Source organism: Ovis aries, chromosome 18, assembly GCF_016772045.2.
Source record: "Ovis aries strain OAR_USU_Benz2616 breed Rambouillet chromosome 18, ARS-UI_Ramb_v3.0, whole genome shotgun sequence".
In the NCBI taxonomy this organism is placed as follows: domain Eukaryota; kingdom Metazoa; phylum Chordata; class Mammalia; order Artiodactyla; family Bovidae; genus Ovis; species Ovis aries.
In genome coordinates, this window is record NC_056071.1 from 43307196 (window position 1) to 43329385 (window position 22190).

A 22190-nucleotide genomic window follows, 5' to 3' on the forward strand; every position below is an offset into this window, starting at 1 on the left:
CCGCCGATGCCCCGGAAACAGTCGTAGCAACTTCCGGAGGGGCTTGTATGCCTGGTGCGGGAGCTACGGGGCTCGAGATTGTGCTTGGAATAGTGGTGCACCATGTCCCGAGGTTCCAGCGCTGGTTTTGACCGGCACATTACCATTTTTTCTCCCGAGGGACGGCTCTACCAAGTAGGTGAGTGAATCGCGTTTGCCTTTGGTCCACTCGAATTGCTCTGTCATGGTACGGCCTGCAGCAGGAAGACGCGGCCGGCGTTCAGTCCCGGGCTGAAGCGTGGCCGGAGCTGGGACTGGAAGAGGGCCGAGTCCATGTGGAGGTCCCTTGATGTTCCCGCTGCTATCCGCAGGCTGGGATGGGAGCCTGAAGGCGGAAGGTCTCGGGCTTTCCTGGGCAAGCGGCCGCATTGCCTGGTCACTATAAAGAGTTACAGGAAGGTAGGGCTGTTAAGCCTGAATGGGCCCAACGTCTGTAGCCATCTAAAGGGTAATTGATTACTTAACCATCTAGTGAAAACGTTTCCTCTTCGTTTTCCTTTGCAGTATAGACTTCCTGGTCCTGTGGTTAATTACACGTAGACTTTCAGAACCTCTGTGTGTCAGACGTTGTGCTGGTCCTAGGGGACGCAAAGATGTCACACCCTCACTTATATTGAAGCTCGCGGCTTAAAGGCAGTGACATACGTAAAACAAATGGATAAAAAGTGCCAAATAACAAATTACTGGAGTTCAGGACATCTGTGAAAAACTGGTAGACGGGATGAGTGGCCGTGAGCTCTAGAGCTGCTCTTGAAACTAACATCCTGCCTTAACCCACGTCTGATTGGGTGCTACTGTAATTTAAAAGTTGGTTCTGAACTGTAGGTGAAGTATAGTGAACTAGCTGTTTCTTGAAGAACAGCTTCACTGGAGATAAACCCTGAAGTAGTTAGTTATTCAGTATAGCAGTACATTTTGGTGGATCAAAAAGGTATCAGGGTTTAGGCTGTGATTGGAGAAGTCAGTATTAGGAGAAACTGGTTTACAACTGGCCGGTGATGGTTTTCTTTTTGAGTGAGTTTAGCACCCCAGTGCCTTGGTGAGGTCAGTGATCTTCTGTGCTTGGAAATCATAAGGCGGGAGTTGGCCTATAAAGGAGGTTCTCTTCACAGTGTAAATGTTAGAAATAAAGGTAAATTGGAATGAAACCAGCCTACTTTATGGCTACATACTGGACATAATGTAGCAAGAAGCAACATCATATAGGGTAATTTGCTAACCCTTCTAACTCATTCCCAGTTGAAAAATACGATCTAAGATGAAACAGACATATCTAAGATGAAACAGACATAATAACTGTATCTTCAAGGAAGTTTCGTTTTAAAATTTTCATTCCTTAGTTTTAAAGATTTATGTATTGGCTGTGCTTTGAATGTTCTATTTCATGGTTTTTAATATGCCAACAGGGAAAGTAACTTAAACTAGACTTTTGTATACTGTATTGTAAAGTCCAGCAATAGGCTTTAATGCTTCCCAGGTTTGGTGAGTTGAAAGGCTGAATATAGTGTCATTTTAATAGTTTAAAAAGACTTAGAATAGAGCATGCATTTCAGAACAGGTTAAATATCTAGACAGAATAACTTTAAGCTTTGTCTGTTACTAGCTAACTCCCTAAGCTTTGTCTTTGTAGCTAACTCCCTCTGCAACTCAGGGCAGCACTGATTAGGCATTGCTAGGAAAGGGAACGGAGAAGGCAATGGCACCCCACTCCAGTACTCTTGCCTGGAAAATCCCAGGGACAGAGGAGCCTGGTAGGCTGCAGTCCATGGGGTGCGTAGAGTCAGACACTGAGCGACTTCACTTTCACTTTCACTTTTCACTTTCATGCATTGGAGAAGGAAATGGCAACCCACTCCAGTATTCTTGCCTGGAGAATCCCGGGCGGGGGGCCTGGTGAGCTGCTGTCTATGGGGTTGCACACAGTCGGACATGACTTAGTGACTTAGCAGCAGCAGGAAAGGGAAAGTGAAAGAATAGTATGATTAAGCAGTATAGTGGTGAAGAGTTCAGGCCCTGGAGCCATAACTAGATAAAAATTCCTGCTCTGCTTCATAGATAGTCCTCACCTGGGCAAGTGATGCAACTGTAGCCTTAGTTTCTGTTATCATAGTTGGCCTAATAATTCCTCCCTTTTGTGTTGGTTTTGAGGATTAAATAAAGTAATACATGTATAGTGCTTAGCACAGTATTAAGTTCTCAGTAAACGTTATTTTTTGTTTGATTCTTTGGCCTTTGTGTGTGTGTGTGTGGTCTGTTAGATAGTAGCTCTGCAGACATGGACTGTTTCTTTTATGGTCCATCCATGCTTGATTCTCTAATGAAATATACATACATTGTCACAATGTTATGAATATTGTTTGTTAGTTTCTAAACTTTAGAATCTGCCCAAGACAAAACATGTAAGACAGAGTGCAAATTGTTAATGGCTGACAGTGGAAAAATAGGGAGATGACAAGGGAGTGGAAAGGATTAAAGATGTTCCTCATCTTCTATAGTTGGGATTCAAAAAATAAATGTGGTCTAAAGTTGATACGTTTAGAAAAATACAGATATAAATTTAAAGTTATAATCTTAATTATAATTATAAACAAACTGTTGATGGTGTTTGTTCTCAAGGAGTAGGGAAATTTTTTATTTTTACCTGTGCACTTTAATAATTGTTGAAAATTTTCTCTTAATGTGTTCAAGGTGGGGTGTGTGTGTGTGTGTAAACTGTAGAGCTATATAAAGAGTATTTGACTTTGAAATCCAACTTCAGGAATTTCATATGTTATCAGTGGGGAAATAGGTCCATAAGCCTGGCTACTTTAGAGCCCCTGTCTTCTGCCTTTTTGCTGAATATGTCTGGCAAGGGAGATGGAAGCAGTCACTTGAATTTGCCTCCCAGGTGAAGTGAGCGCTGCCTGGTTGTTCCTGAGAAGGGAGCATGCTGAATAGAAACAGGAAAGAAATGGACTGGTAGAGACAAACTGGAGAGGATGGTTTTCTAATCTAGAAAGTGAAAGTGTGAATTGAAGCCAGGATTCCTGGGGAGTCCTAACTCTACACCAACTAGAGGAAGTATAGAATTTTACATATACTGCATATGTAAAATATATCCCATTTACCTATAGATGTAAAGCACTTAGTGTCTGTCACATAGTATTAATAAACAGTCAGTAAATGTTTCTGTGAGGAATGCTGTTAAAATCCCTCACCCCCATGGCTGATAAAAATGGAAATTTTTTCACCTTAGGAGTTTCACAAGTAAATGCACTTACTTACTGTTTGCCTCATTTAATGTTTTTTAAAAAAAATTCTTGTTTTGGGGACTTTCCTGGTGATTCAATAGCTTAGACTCCATGCTTTCAATGCTGGGGGCCTGGGTTCAATCCCTGGTCAAGGAACTACATCCCACATGCCGCAACTAAGAGTCTACATGCCTCAACTAAAAGAGCCTGTGTGCACAGCGAAGATAGAAGAGCCCACGTGCCACAACCCAGACTCAGCGCAGCCAAAAAGTAACAATAATCATAAGAATTCTTGTTTCAAAGTAGTGTTTCTCAACCCACACTTCTCATGCCGTCCTTGGATCTGATTTGAAATTAAATGTATACATGTATACATACATACATATTTATGTATATGTATATATATATTCATAAATACATACATATTCACTTCATTTCAGTTTAGTCACTCAGTCGTGTCTGACTCTCTGCGACCCCATGAACCACAGCACGCCAGAGCTACTGGTCCATCACCAACTCCCGGAGTCCACCCAAACCCATGTCCCTTGAGTCAGTGATGCCATCCAACCATCTCATCCTCTGTTGTCCCATTCTCCTCCTGCCCTCAATCTTTCCCAACATCAGGGTCTTTTCCAGTGAGTCAGCTCTTTGCATCAGGTGGCCAAAGTATTGGATTTTCCTAGGATTTCTTTGGAGGGAATGATGCTAAAGCTGAAACTCCAGTACTTTGGCCACCTCACGCGAAGAGTTGACTCATTGGAAAAGACTCTGATGCTGGGAGGGATTGGTGACAGGAGGAGAAGGGGACAACAGAGGATGAGATGGCTGGATGGCATCACTGACTCGATGGACGTGAATCTGAGTGAACTCCGGGAATTGGTGATGGACAGGGAGGCCTGGCATGCTGCGATTCATGGGGTCGCAAAGAGTCGGACATGACTGAGCAACTGAACTGAATGAACACCCAGGACTGATCTCCTTTAGGATGGACTGGTTGGATCTCCTTGCAGTCCAAGGGACTCTTCAAGAGTCTTCTCCAACACCACAGTTCAAAAGCATCAATTCTTCAGCACTCAGCTTTCTTTATAGTCCAACTCTCACATCCATACATGACCACTGGAAAAACCGTAACCTTGACTAAACAGACCTTTGTTGACAAAGTAATGTCTCTGCTTTTTGATATGCTGTATAGGTTGGTCATAACTTTCCTTCCAAGGAGTAAGCGTCTTTTAATTTCATGGCTACAATCACCATCTGCAATGATTTTGAAGCCCAGAAAAATAAAGTCTCTCACTGTTTCCACTGTTTCCCCATCTATTTGCCATGAAGTGATGGGACCAGATGCCATGATCTTAGTTTTCCAAATGTTGAGCTTTAAGCCGACTTTTTCACTCTCCTCTTTCACTTTCATCAAGAGACTCTAGTTCTTCATTTTCTGCCGTAAGGGTGGTGTCATCTGCATATCTGAGGTTATTGATATTTCTCCCGGCAATCTTGATTCCAGCTTGTGCTTCTTCCAGCCCAGTGTTTCTCATGATGTACTCTTCATAGAAGTTAAATAAGCAGGGTGACAATATCCAGCCTTGACGTACTCCTTTTCCTATTTGGAACCAGTCTGTTGTTCCACGTCCAGTTCTAACTGTTGCTTCCTGACCTGCATATAGGTTTCTCAAGAGGCAGGTCAGGTGGTCTGGTATGCCCATCTCTTTCAGAATTTTCCACATCTTAAAAGTATACAAAAAAGCCATGGGATCAAACTCTGCTATGTTTTCAACCTTATATCTGCCCTCCCACATACACACGCTCCTCCCCACACACACACCACCAATATTTTTAATGACCCCACCTGCTTGAAAAATCACCATTTTGAGGAATATAATATTAGGAGGCACTGTGAAGTGAGAAGCACTTCCTGCTTAAGTTTAAAGGTTAGGGAAAGACAGAATGGCAGTTTCAAAAAAAGTCTTTAGCGATAAGATTCTAGTTGTACAGCATTCAAATTGGATGTTGACATATCATGCAGAATACCTGCCTTGTCCCAGTAGAACACCTCTTATTTTTTTGATAAGCAAACTTCAAAGAATGTAGGAGCCATATTTTTCCAGCCAGTGTTAATATGGGGAAAAATATTTTCCGAAATTCAGCACAGGTTTTTGTTTGTTTTTAGACAACATCTATTTATTTTCTCCCAGTTTTGTAAGTTAGAAGTCTGGTAGGCTTAGGGTCACACAGGCTGAAAATCACAAGGAGGCTGCATTCTTTTTTGAAATTTAAGTTTAGATTTGTTTTTTATTGCAGTAACATTGGCTTATAACATTATATAAGTTTGTGTGTGCAATATACTACATCATGATCGCCACCAAAAATTTAGTTTCCATCTCAGTACAGTGTTTTAGACAAAATTATGGGTGAAAAATCTTGGCTTACATTCCGTTAATTATCAGAATTTCAGAGTCACCTGTAGATGCTTCGCAGTGAGTGCCCATAAATGGGATGTGCATTTCTGCTGTTGCTAGCATCGCACCAGCAGCTCCTATTGTGAGCCGCTGTCGGGCATTGTGTGCTTGTCCTGAACATTTTGTCACAGTACCTTTTATATTTAGCCCTTGTTTTTTCCTAATGTTATACAACTCAGTCCTGGAAAAGTTGGAAAGTGTTGGGGAAAATTGTAGGGGAGGAAGCAAAGTGTATAAGAGAGATTACTGTGGAAAGAGGTCTCTATATACAGACAACTGTTTATTAACTATTTTATTTATAATCAAGGATGCAGTTTTCATTCTAACTTAACGGTTTGTTGTTAGATTGAGCCCTCTGAACCTGCTGGTGTTTGACTGCTTTTTACCTGTAAAACTAGCTCTTTCATGTGGTTCAACCTAATATATATACACACACACATATATACTGGTAACTAATTATGTATTTAAATTAAAGATTAAGAAATTGAGGACTTGAGATGAACTATAATCCATTATAATTTTTCCTATTTAAAAAATAAGAAATGGGCTATCAGTTCTTTTCTTGCATAATCTTGGACATTCAAAAACAGATTACTGAGATCAGCATAACAGTGTTTGCTAGTTTTGTAAGTTTCTGAAATTCATCCAAAAAGCAAAATTTTTAGTGATGGAAATAAAGTGTTTAATTACTGTTTTTGACATTTGAATTCTGACTCAAAACTAAATATACCTTTTAAATACTGCCTATAAACTTCTGTTTTTTAATTGGCCTTCATGCTCTCCTCTGCTGTAAACTGTGATACTACTTTTACCCTACCAGTGTTTCTTTTTAATTACTGTCTCTAAACTTTTTACTCGACAGTTTCCATTTTTATAGAAATTACTATAATATATTTTATGGTGGTGTTTTTTTTTAATTGTAGTATAGTTGATGTACAATATTATATAAGTTTCAAGTGTGCAACATAGTAATTCACAACCTTTAAATGTTATACCCTGTTTATAGTTGTTATGAAATATTGGCTATATTCCCTGTGCTGTACAGCGTGTGTCTTTATAGCTTATTTTATGCTGGTGGTAGTGTTATAATGGGGATTCATTTACACAAAATCTTACTGAAAATTACACTGTAATGCCACATGGTAAGTACCAAAATATTGGTACAGAGAAGGGTTTAGGAAGTGACACTGACAGAGAGAGCCAGGAATGTTTCCTTAGAGGAGATAAATTGATTTACATGAAGATTAGATAAGGAAACTTAGGGAGACCTCTGTATTGGTTAGTCAGGTGTAGCTGGAGCAGACAGTGACAATTGGAAAAAGATTGTAGCAAAATTTTGAAAAGATTTGGATGTCATGCTACAGTTTGGACTTTGTCCCATGGATTTTGGACATATCCAGTAAAAATTGTTAAAAACAAGATTATTAAATAAGATAGCAGAAGAGTTGGGTTATAGAATTAGAGTTAAGAATAGAAAGGGACAGATGACAGGAAGACCATTTTGGAGAGGGTTGTTCCAGTAATCCATACAAACAAAAGTAGGTAGAATAGTACAGTGACACTTGTATTCATAACCCAGCTTTAATGACTGTCCGCATTTGTCAATCTCAGTTGTCATTTGTCAATCTCAAACACTTAGCCCTCTCTGCTGGAATATTTTAAAGCAAATCCTAGATACAAGAGTGGACATTTCTCTCATAAGAGGAAAGTGAAGAGTCAAGAATGATACCCAGGTTTGCAGCTTGAAAACTTGAGTGGTTGGTAATCTGAGATAAATATAAGAAGCAGGTTTGCAGAGATAACTGCGTGCATGCTCAGTCCGAGTCTTTGTGACCCCATGGACTGCAGCCCACCAGGCTCCTCTGACCATGACATTTCCCAGGCAAGAATACTGAAGTGGGTTGCCACGTCCTTCTCCAGGGGATCTTCCCGACCCAGAGATCATACCCGAGTCTCCTGCATTGGCAGGGCGAATTCTTCACCACTGCACCACCTGGGAAGCCCAAGAGTTGTTTAATCTCAGCCATGCCTGTGGGAGAAATGAGCATTTACAAATATAAGTTCAGAGCTAAAAATGACAGGTAGTAGTGATTATATAGGAAAATCACCCAGTGATAGGGAGAAGTGATAGAATCCTTGGGGATACCAGTATTTAAGGAGCCAGCTGGAGAGATGGAAGCAGTGAAGGAGACAGAAAAGTAGGAGATAAATAGCAGGAATTGTTTGGGGGGGCCCACATCTCATGGGATCCTAGTGTCCTAGCCAGGGATCGACCCTGAGCCCCCTATTGTAGAAGTGTGGAGTCTCAACTACTAGACCACCAGGCAAGTCCAGGAATGATATTCTTAACTAAGAACTTTAAAAATTCAGTTTCTCAGATGCACTAGCCATATTTCAGGTGCTCAGTAGTCACACGTGGCTATTGCCTATTATATTGGATCATGCAAATATAGAACAGTGCCTTCATCACAGAAAGTTCTGTTGGACAGCAGTAGTCTATATAGAGAGGAAGAGAGGACTAGGACCCCTTTAGTGGATCTTTGCTAATTCATAGGCACATTCTCTGTTGAGAAACATTTTTTATACGTAAAAACTTTCTTTATATTTTGTGGGAGCAAATTTTAATATGTGGTGAGAGCCATAGCTCTTTTCCTTTGTGGCTTTTTATGTTTTGCATTATTTAAGCAGAACAGGTAAGTAATGCACATGAGTGAAACCAGCTGGTGAGCCAGGAGGAGGAGTGATGGGAACTGTGAAAAACTGCAGAACACATGTCAGCCCTAAATGATTTATGCTCTGCTGGACAGTTGCTGTGAGGGTCAAATGATACCAGAATTGTTTTCTAAGAAAAAATAATCCTGCTTTTATTTTATCCAACTTTTAGTTAATTAAAATTTTCCTAGGAAACTGTGTATTCTAAACCAATTTGAGTAAGCTGGATTGGTTCCATGGCCAACCTTTGACTTAGTGTCTACTGGTTGCAAATGTAATTTGCTCCTTGGTTCCTACTTTGACTATGCAGTCTGGTGGTGGAGGGGGAAGTAACACAGTTGAAAATGTTAAAATTTCTAGTGAAATGGGAAATGCTATGGAAATTTAGAGAAAGTGTTTAAGAATCCCTTCTAGGACAATCAGAGAAAGTATCCATGGGAAATGGAGGACACCTGAGGGGGAAGGACAGGCTTTAGGTTTTTTTAGCTAGGTGGAAATAAGAGTGATAGGGCAGTCTAGAGAGGACTTGAAGAAGCAAAAAGTACATTGTAAGAGGAGAGATGGTAAAATTGCAAACTAATAGCCTTCCATATCCATAGACAGGCTTCCCACATGGCTCAGTGATAAAGAATCTGCCTCCCAGTACAGGAGATGCTGGTTCAATCCCTGGGTTGGGATGATCCCCTGGAGAAGAAAATGGCAACCCACTCCAGTATTCTTGCCTGGGAAATATCATGAACAGAGGAGTCTGGCAGGCTACAGTCCATGGGGCTGCAAAAGAGTCAGACACGACTTAGTAACTAAACAAAAACACCCATAGACAGAATATTTTTTAGGCCAAAGTTGTGTTCTGAACAATCAGGTAGTAACAGCTGGCAATTGAAAATGTACTGAAATTAAGTGAGATCAAGGATAGTGACCCAGTTATTAGACCCAGATATACATCTGTATAGAAAAGGTTGTTCCTAATATTTATCTCTGTAGTATCTATAGTGATAATCATTTTATTACTGATAACTAACTGGTCATTTGTATGCTCTCATTTTCTAGTTAGTATGGCTAGAGGTTTTTATTAGTTTCCTGTGGCTGCTATAACAAATTAGTACAAACCTGGTTGCTTAAAACAACAGAAATTTATTCTGTCACAGTTGTGGAAGCCAAAAGTCTAAAATCTGTATCATTGGACCAAGATCAGAGTGTCAGGCAGGGCCATTCTGTCTCTGGAGGCTCTAGGGAAAAATGCTTCCCTTGTCTTGTCCACTTCGAGAGGCTACCAGGATTTCTTGGCTTGTGGCTCCTGCTGCATCCCTCTTATCTTCAAGACCAGCATTTGCATATCTCTCTGCTCCTCCTTCATAGCACCTTCTTCTCTCTGTGTGTAAAATTTCCATCTGTCTCTCTTAATAAGGATACATAGGAATGCATTTAGAGACCACCAGAATAATCTCCCCATCTCAAGATTAACTTACTTAATCACGTGTACAGAGAGTGTTTTTTGGGGAAAGAAGCTATACATGGTAATGTTTGCAGGTTCTAGGAATTAGTTCAAACAGTCAATTTTTGACTTTGCTCATGTCCTCTTTTATGTCTATTTCATTGATTTCTGATCTTTATTATTTCTTTTTTCTAATTTGGTTTTATTTTGCCTTTTTCTAGCTTCTTAAAGTAGAAACTTAGGTTTGCAGTGTAGAACTGGGGGCCCTAGCCACTTTCTGACTGACTGACTTCACCAGAGGCCACCAGTGGTTCTTGCCTTGGAGCCACTTACCAGTCCAGCAGGAAGACGGTCTAGAGTGAGTCTGCTAGCAAGATAGTCTTATTTAATGTAATCAGGAAGATGCCATCCCATCACCTTTGACGTATTCAGTTAGAAGGGAGTTAGAGATTTTGCCCATACTCAGGAGAAGGGATTACACAGAGATGTGAACAGCAGGAGGCAGGTATTGTTGAGAGAGGCCACCTTAGGATCCATCCACCATAGTGCTAAAATTCCTTCTGAACACTTTGAGCTGCAACCTGCAAGTTTTGTTATATTTTACCATTACTATTCAGTTCAAAATATTTTAAAGTTTCCTTTGTGATTACTTCTTGGACCTATGGGTTATTTAGAAATATGGTTTGAAATTTTCAAATTAAAAAAATTTCCAAAATATAGGGTTTCTAGCACTTTGCAATACCATCCATTTCCCCTGTGTGCCCACTCCATCCCAGGCTAATCGACTTTTTTCATCCATTTTGTAAAGTGTGTCTCCGGTTGTCAGCATATATTTTGAGTCTTGCTTTTTTATCCGTTCTGACAGTTTATGCTTTTCATTGGAGTATTTCATCTATTAACATTTAATGTAATTGTTAACATGGTTAGATTTCTCTCTTTTTGACATGGTTAGATTTTAACATCATTTTATTTATTTCTGTTTGTCTCTGATTTGTTTGCTTGTTTTTTCCTCATTACCTCCTCCCTTGCCTTCTTTTTGATTATTTGAACAGTTTTGGGGATTTCATTTTAATCTATTAGCCTTTTGGCTGCATCTTAGCATTTTTTAGTCTTGTTCTAAGGATTACAATATATATGCTTAACTTCTTCCCATCTTTCTTAGAGTTAATGTTTATCATTTCACACAAAATGTACAAGCCTTGAAACATTGTAAGTCAACTTACTCCCTTTCCTTCTATAAGTAATACATCTCCATATTTTACAAACTCCATAAATGTTATAATTTTTGTTATGTATTTTTAAAGAATTAAAGAGAATAAAATAAGTCTTTTATATTTATCCAGATACTTACCATTTTTTTATGTTTCTCATTTCTAAAGATTGGAGTTTTCTCTTGGTACTATTTTCCTTCAGCCCAGAGAACTTCTTTTAGCATTTTTGTTGCAGATCTGAAAGTGTCTGTTTTACTTTCATTCTTGAAGGATGTTTTTGTTGAAAATAGAATTCTGAATTGATGGTTTTTCTTTCCACAATTTAAGGATATTCCACTATCTTCAGGTGAAATCCATGGAATTTAAATCATTGTTCTCTTGTATATAATCTGTTCCTTTTCTCTGTTCTCAAAGTTTTCTCTGCTTTTGATTTTCAGGAATTTGACTGTAATGAGTCAGGTTTCTTTTTATTTATCCTGCTTGGAGTTTGCTGGATCTTCAATATGGAATTTTATGTCTTCTGCCAAATTTGGAACATTTTAACCATTATTTCTCAAATTTTTGTTTGTTTCTGTTTTGGGTCTCATTCTTTCCTCTCCAGTTAAACACACTTATACCTGTTGATATTAATCTGCAGACTTGTGTTTTTAAACCTGTTTTCTCTTGTTTAAAATTGGGTAGGGAATTCCCTGGTGGACCACCGGTTAGGACTCTGTGCTTCCACTGCAGGGGCATGGATTCTATACCTAGTCCAGGAACTGGACCCCACATTGTCATGTAGCAAGGCAAAAAAACAAAAAGTGTACTTTGATTCATTTTTCATACTCTTTGCTATATTATCTCCATTCTGCAGTTAAGTCCACTTGGTGAATTTTAAAATTTTAAATGTATTTTTTAGTTTTGTAATTTCTACTTGGTTCTTTTGTACTTTCCTGAGATTTCTTACTTCATCTTGAATATTTTTATTATGTCACTGAACATAGTTTTAATAACTTTGCCTGCTAATACAACATCTGGATCATCTCAGGGTTGGTCTCCTATAAGTAGATCACATTTAACTATGTTTTGTTTGTTTTCTTTTTTAGTATGTTGAGCAATTCTGGATTATATCCTGGGCATTTGTAAATGTTGGGTTGTAAAGACTGGATTTTGTTATGTTCCTCCTTCTAGCAGGCAGTTAATTGATGGCAGCTTAAATCTAACCTTAATTCTTTTATCCCAGCTAAGATGCTTGGAGTCTGTCTTTTGTTATGTGTGGTTATGGAATCAGCCAGAGATTTGGGCAATAAAGACACTGAGGCTCTCCCTCTCTCCTTTCTTCTCCCTCATTCTTCAGCAGCTGTGATTACACCCCCAAGCTTTTCTCTAGCTCTACAGGTCAGAAGGACTGAATTTTCTGTGGATGTTTAGCCCAGACTGGGGCCTGCAGGCAAGCTATAAGTCACGAAAAAGGGAGGTTGACCCCACTCCATTCCCTTCTTCAGGCACTAACTCTCCCTCTCTGGAATCTGTGTACTTTGGGCCTCTCTCTGGTATCTTTGGGCAGTTATTGTTTTGGCTAGAGTTTATAGTTTGTCTGGAGGATTGATCTGGTACAGACTTTATTGACCATATGAGAAACAGAACTGAGAAGCATTATGAAACATATTTTAGAAATCATTTGTGGTATAATGAGACGGTAAAAACAAGTTGTTATAATTTGATAAAGGATTTTTATCACAGCTCCTATTAAAGGAAATTCTTTGGTGTCATAGGTAATATCTTCCTTAGATGAGCCTCATCACCAGTGGCTTTTTGAACCAAATGAGACCAGGCCTCAGACCTGGTGTGCAGAGTAATACTTGACAGAATTTTGAAAGCACTTATTATGTGTCAGATGTAAATAACAACTGGAGTAGTGATTTTTTTTCTTCTATATTTCCTCTGTATTTTCTACAGTGACCATATATTAAATTTTGTTGCAGTTTTCCTGATTACAAAATATGTTTTTATTACGTTTAAATATTACAGAAATAAATAACATTGAAAGGGATAGTCTCATCTGTAATTCTGCTCTCCACAGGCAGCCTCAGCTAAACCACGTGGTAGCAAAGTAGTTAGTTTTTATAAATCACTTTGGTCAGCTGTTTTAAAGTGGGAGTGGTTTGACAGCAACTAGAGAAGTGCACAAGCTGTAGTTTGTTATAGATAAACTAAAGAATCCAATAGTGTAGGTAACGTGCAAGTTGCAAAAAACATGATCCAGAAATTTTCAACTTGGTAGAGAGGGTAAAAAAGACAGAGTAATCTAACAGCAATTAAAGCTGCATACAACCAATTAGTTATTGACCAAAAGTTAACAGAAATAGTAAATCTTGAGAAAATGTAGAGCATCTAAAGTTGACCCAGGAAAACCAAATGTGGTAGGAATAATGGCTATAAAAGATTTTTTAAATGATAAAACAATTGATAAAGATATGATATGATAAAAATTGTTTATTGGAAATTTGGTGTTGTGCTCCTGATGAAAATGATCAAAATGAAAAGAAATACAGTTGGTTTAATCATGGTTTATTATTATCATTATTATTTTGATTTTGTGTATCTTAGATGGCATTCCATGTTAAGCTGTTTATTTTTAATAACTTTATTACTCAGTTGCATGGATCTATGATCATTTATTTCATGTTTTTAAAAAACTGTTCTATTTTCCAGAATATGCTTTTAAGGCTATTAACCAGGGTGGCCTTACATCAGTAGCTGTCAGAGGGAAAGACTGTGCAGTGATTGTCACACAGAAGAAAGTACCTGTAAGTAGTACTGCCCAGATAGGTACTTGTTGCAGAATGCAGTGTAAGAATGTCTCATGAGTTTGTACAAGGATATATTATTATCTGTATATGTTGATGTTATTTTTATAAGCACAATGGCATTCCTAGGTCTTTTGTCTTCAGGCACCTCAGAACACACTTTGGTGAGCTAAAGTTCTTGCCCACGGAAAACATATCATCTTAAAAAGGAAAATAGGGTAGTGCCCACACCTGCATTTTTTTTTTTTTTGGTTTTAACTGTAAAATGAACAGAAGACATTTATAATTCATTGTTATAATTCCATAATGTTTTTTTTATCACTACACAGAGACCTGTGTTGTTTTTTTTTTTTTAATTATCTTGGTTTGTTCTTTAGGACAAATTACTGGATTCCAGCACAGTGACTCACTTATTCAAGATAACTGAAAACATTGGCTGTGTGATGACAGGAATGACAGGTGACTGGCTTGATACTTACTTAGATTTGTTATTTTCTTCACATTATTTCTAATTTTAAAAGGCTTCCATGCATATCTGATTTGCAATCTTCCAAGGCTAGTATCAGTCTTCAGAGTATTGTGTGCGTTTTTGAAACCATAAGTTTAATAGAATTAGATATCTATGCTGCTGTCAGGGAAACTGAGCAAAGGCCCTCTCAAAAATGATTGATTTCATCTATGAAATGGTTTATTAATTTATTTCATCTATGATATGGTTAAAATTTAAGAGGACATAAGTCAGTATATCTCAAACCTGGTGATAGTGACACTGGTTAGAAGTGGGTGACAATTGTGAAAATAACTTTGGGTTTCTGTTTTCTGAAATCAAGGGAACATTCAAGCCTACAGAAAGGTGGAGAGAAACCTTATTCATTCTCCTTATACCTTGTTCTTTGGGAGATGATTAGACACTTTTAGAAATTATTGTGATGGCTAATGAAGAGTTCAGCAAAAAGAGCAGAGCTATGTATAGGACTTCGTCTTTTACATTTTTTTCCTTTTTTGTCACATACTTATTGCTGAGTCATTCACTGTATGTTGGTGGGAGAAAAAACCATTGTGGACCACTTCTGGTTTCCTTAAGTCATAATGAGATGCATGCATATGTTGGGACAGTTACCTGGCTTTCAGGTTCATTCTTTCCTTCTAATGAAATAAACCTCTGTTTCTTATGCTCTAAGCTGACAGTAGATCCCAGGTACAGAGGGCACGCTATGAGGCAGCTAATTGGAAATACAAGTATGGTTACGAAATTCCCGTGGACATGCTGTGTAAAAGAATCGCTGATATTTCTCAGGTCTACACACAGAATGCTGAAATGAGGCCTCTTGGTTGTTGTAAGTATGCAAAGAAGTCTCCCAAGTAATTAGTGAACTCAGATTGTTTTTTAGAGAACATACATTGAGAAAGTTATTTCAGTAAGACTTGGGTTTTGAACATGTGGTTTGGAAAATTATGAAGGGTGAGAAAACTCTTTATAATAAATGGGTGTTGGAAGGATAGGTTTCACAGCAGTCTTTTAGGCACTACGTTTAAACATGAGACACAATTAGGCTTTTGTAGTGGAGATTCCACTGCAACTCCAGATTACTAGTTCAGTGAAAATGCCTAAATTAGGCATCTTAACATTGTAGTTGTTTCTTTTGACCACCCTAAAGATTCAGGCTCACACACATAGGCCTGTGATTCATATACTTTATATTTTATATACTTCATAGTCATATAAAGAAGAATAAATTTCTTCTTTTAAAAAACAAGTAAATTTTTATTGGGAGAGAAATAAGATTTATTGATTTAAACTTAATGGAATAAGTTAGCCTGGAAAATTCAACATGACTGTTTCAGACAGCATGTCATTTATTTATGAGAATTAAAGCAGTCAGTGTAATGATTGACCTATTACTTTTAAAAGTCTCCCTTGATTTCTTCAGTGATACTCTTCTCCTCCGCCTCCTTACTTTCCTTAGTTTATCCTTGTCTACTGGTCCCTTAAATGTTGTTCATCGGATTTCTCTCCTTGGTCCTTCTGTCCTCTTTGTTTGGTCTGGGTAATCTCATCCGCTTTCTTGGCTTTACTTTACTGTCTCATCTGTATGCCAGTCACTCCCTCATTAGCTGTATGCCAGTCTCTTCCTTCATGTCCCACAGATACTTCAAACTCGAAATCATTGCTGTTTTCCTACTCTCATCCTCAACTTTTTTCCTCCCCCCACCTCACCTTCCCTGGCCTCCTGTTTAGTCAGACTGTCCAGCTTTACTGCAGAATACCTGGCCCTTCCGCCTCCTGTGTCACTTTTCCATCGTCTCTTGCCTTTGCCACCTATTTTACCACCTTTCTCCCTTCTTACTCTTTCCTAGACTGTTCCATATTGCTACCTGAGTTGTCATCCTAGCATTTTGTTGTTTTGTTGTTAATATGATGTGCAGGGTCCCTTACAGTTTATTCCCAAGTTGCTTCTTTCTTGTGCTGCATTTCTTTCTCCTGAAGCTACTGTAATACATGGATCTTTTTGTCCATGTATTTTGTCCTGGGTGTATCCTGACCTTTTGTGTCCCTTTGTGTGTGTTTCTTTTGCCTTGATTGCCCTTCTGTTCCTTATCATGTGTTAAACCCTGCTCATCTGGAGTAAGGAAGTGTTAACTAACCACCCCTCCACCCCCCAGGCAGTAAGTGGGTATCTCTTTTGTGGTGTCCCTGGTACTTTCTATTGTATGTCAAGTATAAAATGTAAAGAAATGTTATGGATAACATAAGACACTATATTAAAAAGGTTCAGATGGGGTTAAGCCCTTCTTTAAATACTTTGTTACCTGTTCTGCTGAGTAGAGAGAAGTTTGGCAGTGGTGTTTATCTTAATTGTATGTCATTATAATAACATTTATAATACGTTATGTGTACAGAATTTAGAATTTGGTTTATACTGACTAGTACAGGAATATGTATCAACAGTAACAAAGAGGGGCATTACAGATAGTGGTGAGGAACTAGTCCCTAGGTTTATTTCACTTAGTGCTAGCATTCCCAAGGTGAGTTCCATACACTTTCAGTTCTCTGGAACCTTAATAGGTAGTTCCTAAATTTAAAATAAAAAAGTATTCTGTGAGCAAATAAATTTAAGAACTACTGAGGTAAAGTAGATCAGCTTACAGCAGAAGATTTTAGGACACTTAATATGCTTTTGTATATTTTCTAAAAATAATATGTGAAAAGTCTATTTTCCAAATATATCTGACCAGTTAACATCTTGAGGGGCTGGGGTTCAGAGGAACATGCTTTAGGTAATAGCAGGGATTAGAAAATTATATGTTATATTTCTGATCATTCAGACCTTTTAAAAATCTGTGATAAAACCTTTTGCAAAGTGGAGATTTATTACCTAATTTATCTGTGGTGATAAACTATGTTTTGTTACTAGTTTTCTTAAAGCAAAACATTAAAAAAAATTTTTTTAAGAATTATGAAATCGGCTAACTTGATTTTATTTGCTTTCATCAGTTGCCTTTTCTATATAACATCATTTAATTTCCACATTTACTGAGCACTTACTGTCACATTAAAAAACCTGTTCTCAGGAATTATATATATGTATATATCCTAAAATAGCCAGAGTAATGATTAACAGATACGTGACAACACCAAGAGAGACGAAATCTGGTTGTATAAAAGTTTAAGATATTTAATGAGGGTCTTTCTTTCTGTTTAGGTATGATTTTAATTGGTATAGATGAAGAGCAAGGCCCTCAGGTGTACAAGTGTGATCCTGCAGGTTACTACTGTGGGTTTAAAGCAACTGCAGCAGGAGTTAAACAAACTGAGTCAACCAGCTTCCTTGAAAAAAAAGTAAAGAAGAAATTTGACTGGACCTTTGAACAGACAGTGGAAGTAAGTTAACTGAAAGGAGCTGACCTTTTTTTTAATGCTATATAGAATAATGAAGATCGTTGCATAATTGACAGTCTTTATAAGCTATTCCTGGGATATTCATGATATCCAAGTTTGTCAGGTTAATAGTAAAATTGGTGTCACATGGGAACAGTGAGGACTGCTTTATTCATCTATTCTGTCTCTTACTGTATTTTAGACTGCTTTCAGCAAAACACATAAAATGGGAAAATATAACTGAGAATCAAGTCAGGACCAGGCTGAAAACCTGCATGGCTGTGATTCAAATTAGACTTAAGCTAACTGGAAGCAGAAGTGAGAAAGTTGAGTCAGTAATATTGCTCTTATGGCCCTAAAAGAAAAGCAGTCACACGCCAAGTTTTCAGGGAAGCAGATATCTTCATAGTAAAATAGTATGCTCACAGGAGGACTTGACAGAGAAATTATAACTGAAATGCCTAGAGTCAGCATTAAGCAGTATTCTTGAGGGGATTGTTGGTTATGATTGGAAAGTTTTAAATTGACAGGACAAGCCAAAATTCTTATACAAGTACTTAGTAACCTTAGACTAAAGAAGCTTCTTATTTATTGCCAAGAAGTTAAAAACAAAATTTTAGTGAATTGTTGAAAAGAAGGTCTGGGATACAGCAATTCTGAAGACTAACATGATTCTGATAAACAAGAAAGGAAAAATTATCATCTAATAATTTTATGTATGGTTGGCAGTATTATCATATACTAACAGGAAATGTGAATCTCATTCTTATGTGGAAGGTACTGTTTAAATGACTCTTAAGGTTCTTTTTTTTAATTGCAATTTATAGTTATGTGAATTAATTAATCACATCACGTACAAAGCCACTTAAAACATTCTTAAAAGTGTTATCACTGTAAATTCCTTAAAAGAAGACTGTATTCATCTTTATCCTCTCCGCGTCTCACTCCAAGTGCTGAGTATATTGTCTGGCATGTAGTGATCATCAGGTAAACAGACTGTTTTGTCTTAATCACCCTATTTTTCTTGTGAGACACCTTTCACTTATAGCTCAACTTGGTATAAACAAGTTTGTTATAGGCAGGCAGCATCTTAGAATTAAGCAATCTGTGTGGCTGTTGAACTACCACCTAAAAAATGAATAGCTTGTGGTTAATTCATGAGTTGAATAAGATTAGGATGAGAAAAATCTTGGAATCTCTGAAAAATTCTATATTATTTTAAATATTGATACTTTTTTTCAGACTGCGATTACATGCCTGTCTACTGTTCTATCAATTGATTTCAAACCTTCAGAAATAGAAGTTGGAGTAGTTACAGTCGAAAATCCTAAATTCAGGTGAGATATATTTATTGTTGGCTAGGTACTTAAGGAAGTTTGCCAAGTGATAAATTCTAGTGTAGAAAGACAGAGGTGTGTTGGTTCATTTGTCCTATAACTTGAAGAAAAAACACTTTTTTGAATGAGAGTTGGGTTTTTTCCCCAGCACCTGAGAGATCTGGTTTTGTTGTTATTGTCGTTTATTTTACTATTTGTTTAACTGCGTCGGATCTTGGTTGCAGCACGCAGCATCCTTGTTGCACACTCTGGTTGTGTGTGGGCTCCGGAGCTCACAGGCTTGGTAGTTGCGGCTCACAGGCGTAATTGCTCCGCAGCCTGTGGGATTTAGTTCCCCATCAGGGATTGGACCTGCGTCCCCTTGCATTGCAAGGTGGGTTCTTAACCACTGGACCACCAGCGAGGTCCTGAGAGGTCTGTTTTAAAACTTATTGGATGTCTCCTTAAAAGACATAACTGCTTTTTTTCTCACTTTATTTATTTTATACCTAATACCACAGGTGATGTATAATAACCTCCTTTATATAAGGAGTAAAGTAAGTATAAGTGTTTTTCTTTTTTTAGCTTAAAGCCAATAGAAATTCAGCTCCAAACTAGTAGTTTTCAGATGGAGCTTTGATTATTTAGTGGTTATTTAAATGAAGCTTTGAAGAACAATATGAAATACTGATGTACATCAGACCCTATCTGGGTATCTTTCAAACCCCCAGATTTTGCATACAGCTAATTGAATATCTGATGCTGGACTGGATGCTTGTCTGTTCTTACTCAGAGCTTCCATGAGTCAAATCTGTACTGGGTACTTAACATGTTATCAGCTCACTTAATCCTCCCAGCAAATCTGTGAGGTGGTTTACTTTTACCATGAACCTGGATACTCTTGTGAATAGAGAATGTTTCTGTTAAATCACAGATGCAGAGAACCTGCTAGAAGGCACGTTAACTGTTACGTGTATTTACTCTTAGGTCAGAATTTTTAAAACACATGTCAAGGTTAGGGCTGGGGAACAAAAGTAGTAAACTAAGCTTAACCAGACCTTTCAGAGCTTCATTAATACATTTTTCTAGTTTGTCCTTTTTGTTGCCTTTGGATAAGTGATATAAACTTGAAAGATTTGAAAAAAATTTATGGAACTTTTAAAAAAACATAATTGAATTCCCTTTATCCCCTGGAGGAAAAGGTTGCCTTTTTTTTTTCCCCTTTCTTTTTTTTTTCTTAAAGCAGTAAAATTCCAGCAGGAGCAATTTCTCTAAAGGACCTCCAGTTCTTGTGTTCTATTCTGAGACCCTTCTATAACCTTTCAAGTCTTTATTTTCATCTACTAGTTAAATAAGAAACCAAAGAGCCTATGTCTTCAGAAAACTCTTGTATCATTTATAAATTGATAGTATTTAAATAATAAATAGAATATATATATACTTATATATATAAATAATAGCTAGATAGTATTTAAATAATAAGCATAACTTGCATGCATACAAAGTCACTTCAGTTGTGTCTGTGCAACCCTGTGGACTGTAGCCCGCAAGGCTTCTCTGTCCATGGGATTCTCCAGGCAACAACACTGGAGTGGGTTGCCATGCCCTCCTCCAGGGCATCTTCCTAAATCAGGAATCAGGTGGGTATCAACCTATCAAATTGGGTGATAGGTACACTAGAGGTTGTTGCTATCCTACTTTTGTGTGTGTGTGGTGTTTATTTTGCATAATAAAAGGTTTTCAAAAAGTAAATAGTTGTGGGGTTTTTTTCCCTTTGCCTTCCAGGATTCTTACAGAAGCAGAGATTGACGCTCACCTTGTTGCTCTAGCAGAGAGAGACTAGACACTGTAGTTAGTTTACCAAATCCGTGACGCCACTTGCCTGTGTGTTTGGTAACAACAGACCAACATTTTGGGGGCCCCTCGATTGAAAAAGGAACTTCTCCCACTCTTGCTGCCACTGACATGGTTAGGACTCTATCTGTATAAATAAAACCAATGCTTTTGGAAAATAATCGCCTCCTGTCTTTTTTACCTCAAATTTAGAGTATTAAGTCTTTGGTACGTGCAGACTGGTAAATAAATGTTCACCACCTTCACATGGTAGTTTTTATTCATCTTTGTTGAGAGATCCACATTTCTTTGGCTTAAGGAATTTAATAGCCAGATATTTAAACTGTAGCTAGTATGGCATAATTAATAAATCACAAACTAAAACTCTGGTTTCAAAACTTGCTCTGACTGTAGTTACTTGGCATGGGAAGCCGTCTTTTTTACAATTCCTCATTCATTCCTGAACTTGAATTCCAAGTACCATTGGAAGTTTTAACTATAGTAAAATGATTAGCATTATTGATCTTCAGTAGTTGAGGTACACATTTAATCTATACTCAATAAGAACCTCAATAAGAACTCTTAAAAAGAGCAGAAATTGTGGTTACCTTTGGGAAACAATAGAGTTAGAAAAGTTGTAGAAAGTGTATTTTCTTTGCTGCCTTAAGATTCATTATTCAAAGCAGACTTTAAGAAATTGGTCTATAGTAAAGGAGAGATACCACCATAAACAACATTAAGGGAAAAAGAGCAAACTATATTCTGAATAATCTTTTTTTGAATTAAGTGTTTAAACTTCCCAGAGTAGATCCCTGGTGACCTCAGCCACTAATTGTTATGTAAGTATGTGGTTAGTAGCTCAGTCATGTCCAACTTTGCAACCCCATGGACTATATAGCCTGCCAGGCCACTCTGTCCATGGGATTTTCCAGGCAAGAATACTGGAATGGATTACCATTTCCTTCTCCAGGGGATCTCGACCCAGGGATCAGACCTGCATTGACAGGCAGGTTCTTTACCACTGAGCCACCTAGGAAGCCTCACTAATTGTTACAGAGGATTCAGAAATCTTGGAATGTCTAAGGCCAATACATTCCATGTTCTTGTTTACAGCGGGTGAGTCTGGTGCTGTTGATGTTAACTCAGGCAGGTGAGCATGGCTGCTGGTCTAATACCAATCCCTGTAGTCAGCTGCTTCTATTCCTGCAGCCAACAGGCCCGCAGAAGGGGAGCAATGTGAACTTGTGACCACTAGATGCAGGAAACTTCACCGACCACATCCTTGTTAG

At 37.9% G+C, this 22190-nt stretch overlaps 1 protein-coding gene across 1 annotated transcript; it reads left to right on the forward strand.

Annotated features, from left to right (window-relative positions):
* The first annotated feature begins 13 nt into the window (after window positions 1-13).
* Window positions 14-21078, forward strand: PSMA6 (proteasome 20S subunit alpha 6). Its single transcript, NM_001139446.2, is given in 7 exon segments — window positions 14-178; window positions 13778-13872; window positions 14250-14331; window positions 15054-15209; window positions 17577-17755; window positions 18995-19089; window positions 20854-21078. Coding segments are annotated over 7 exon segments (741 nt in total). The 5' UTR covers window positions 14-102; the 3' UTR covers window positions 20912-21078.
* Window positions 21079-22190: the final 1112 nt, after the last annotated feature.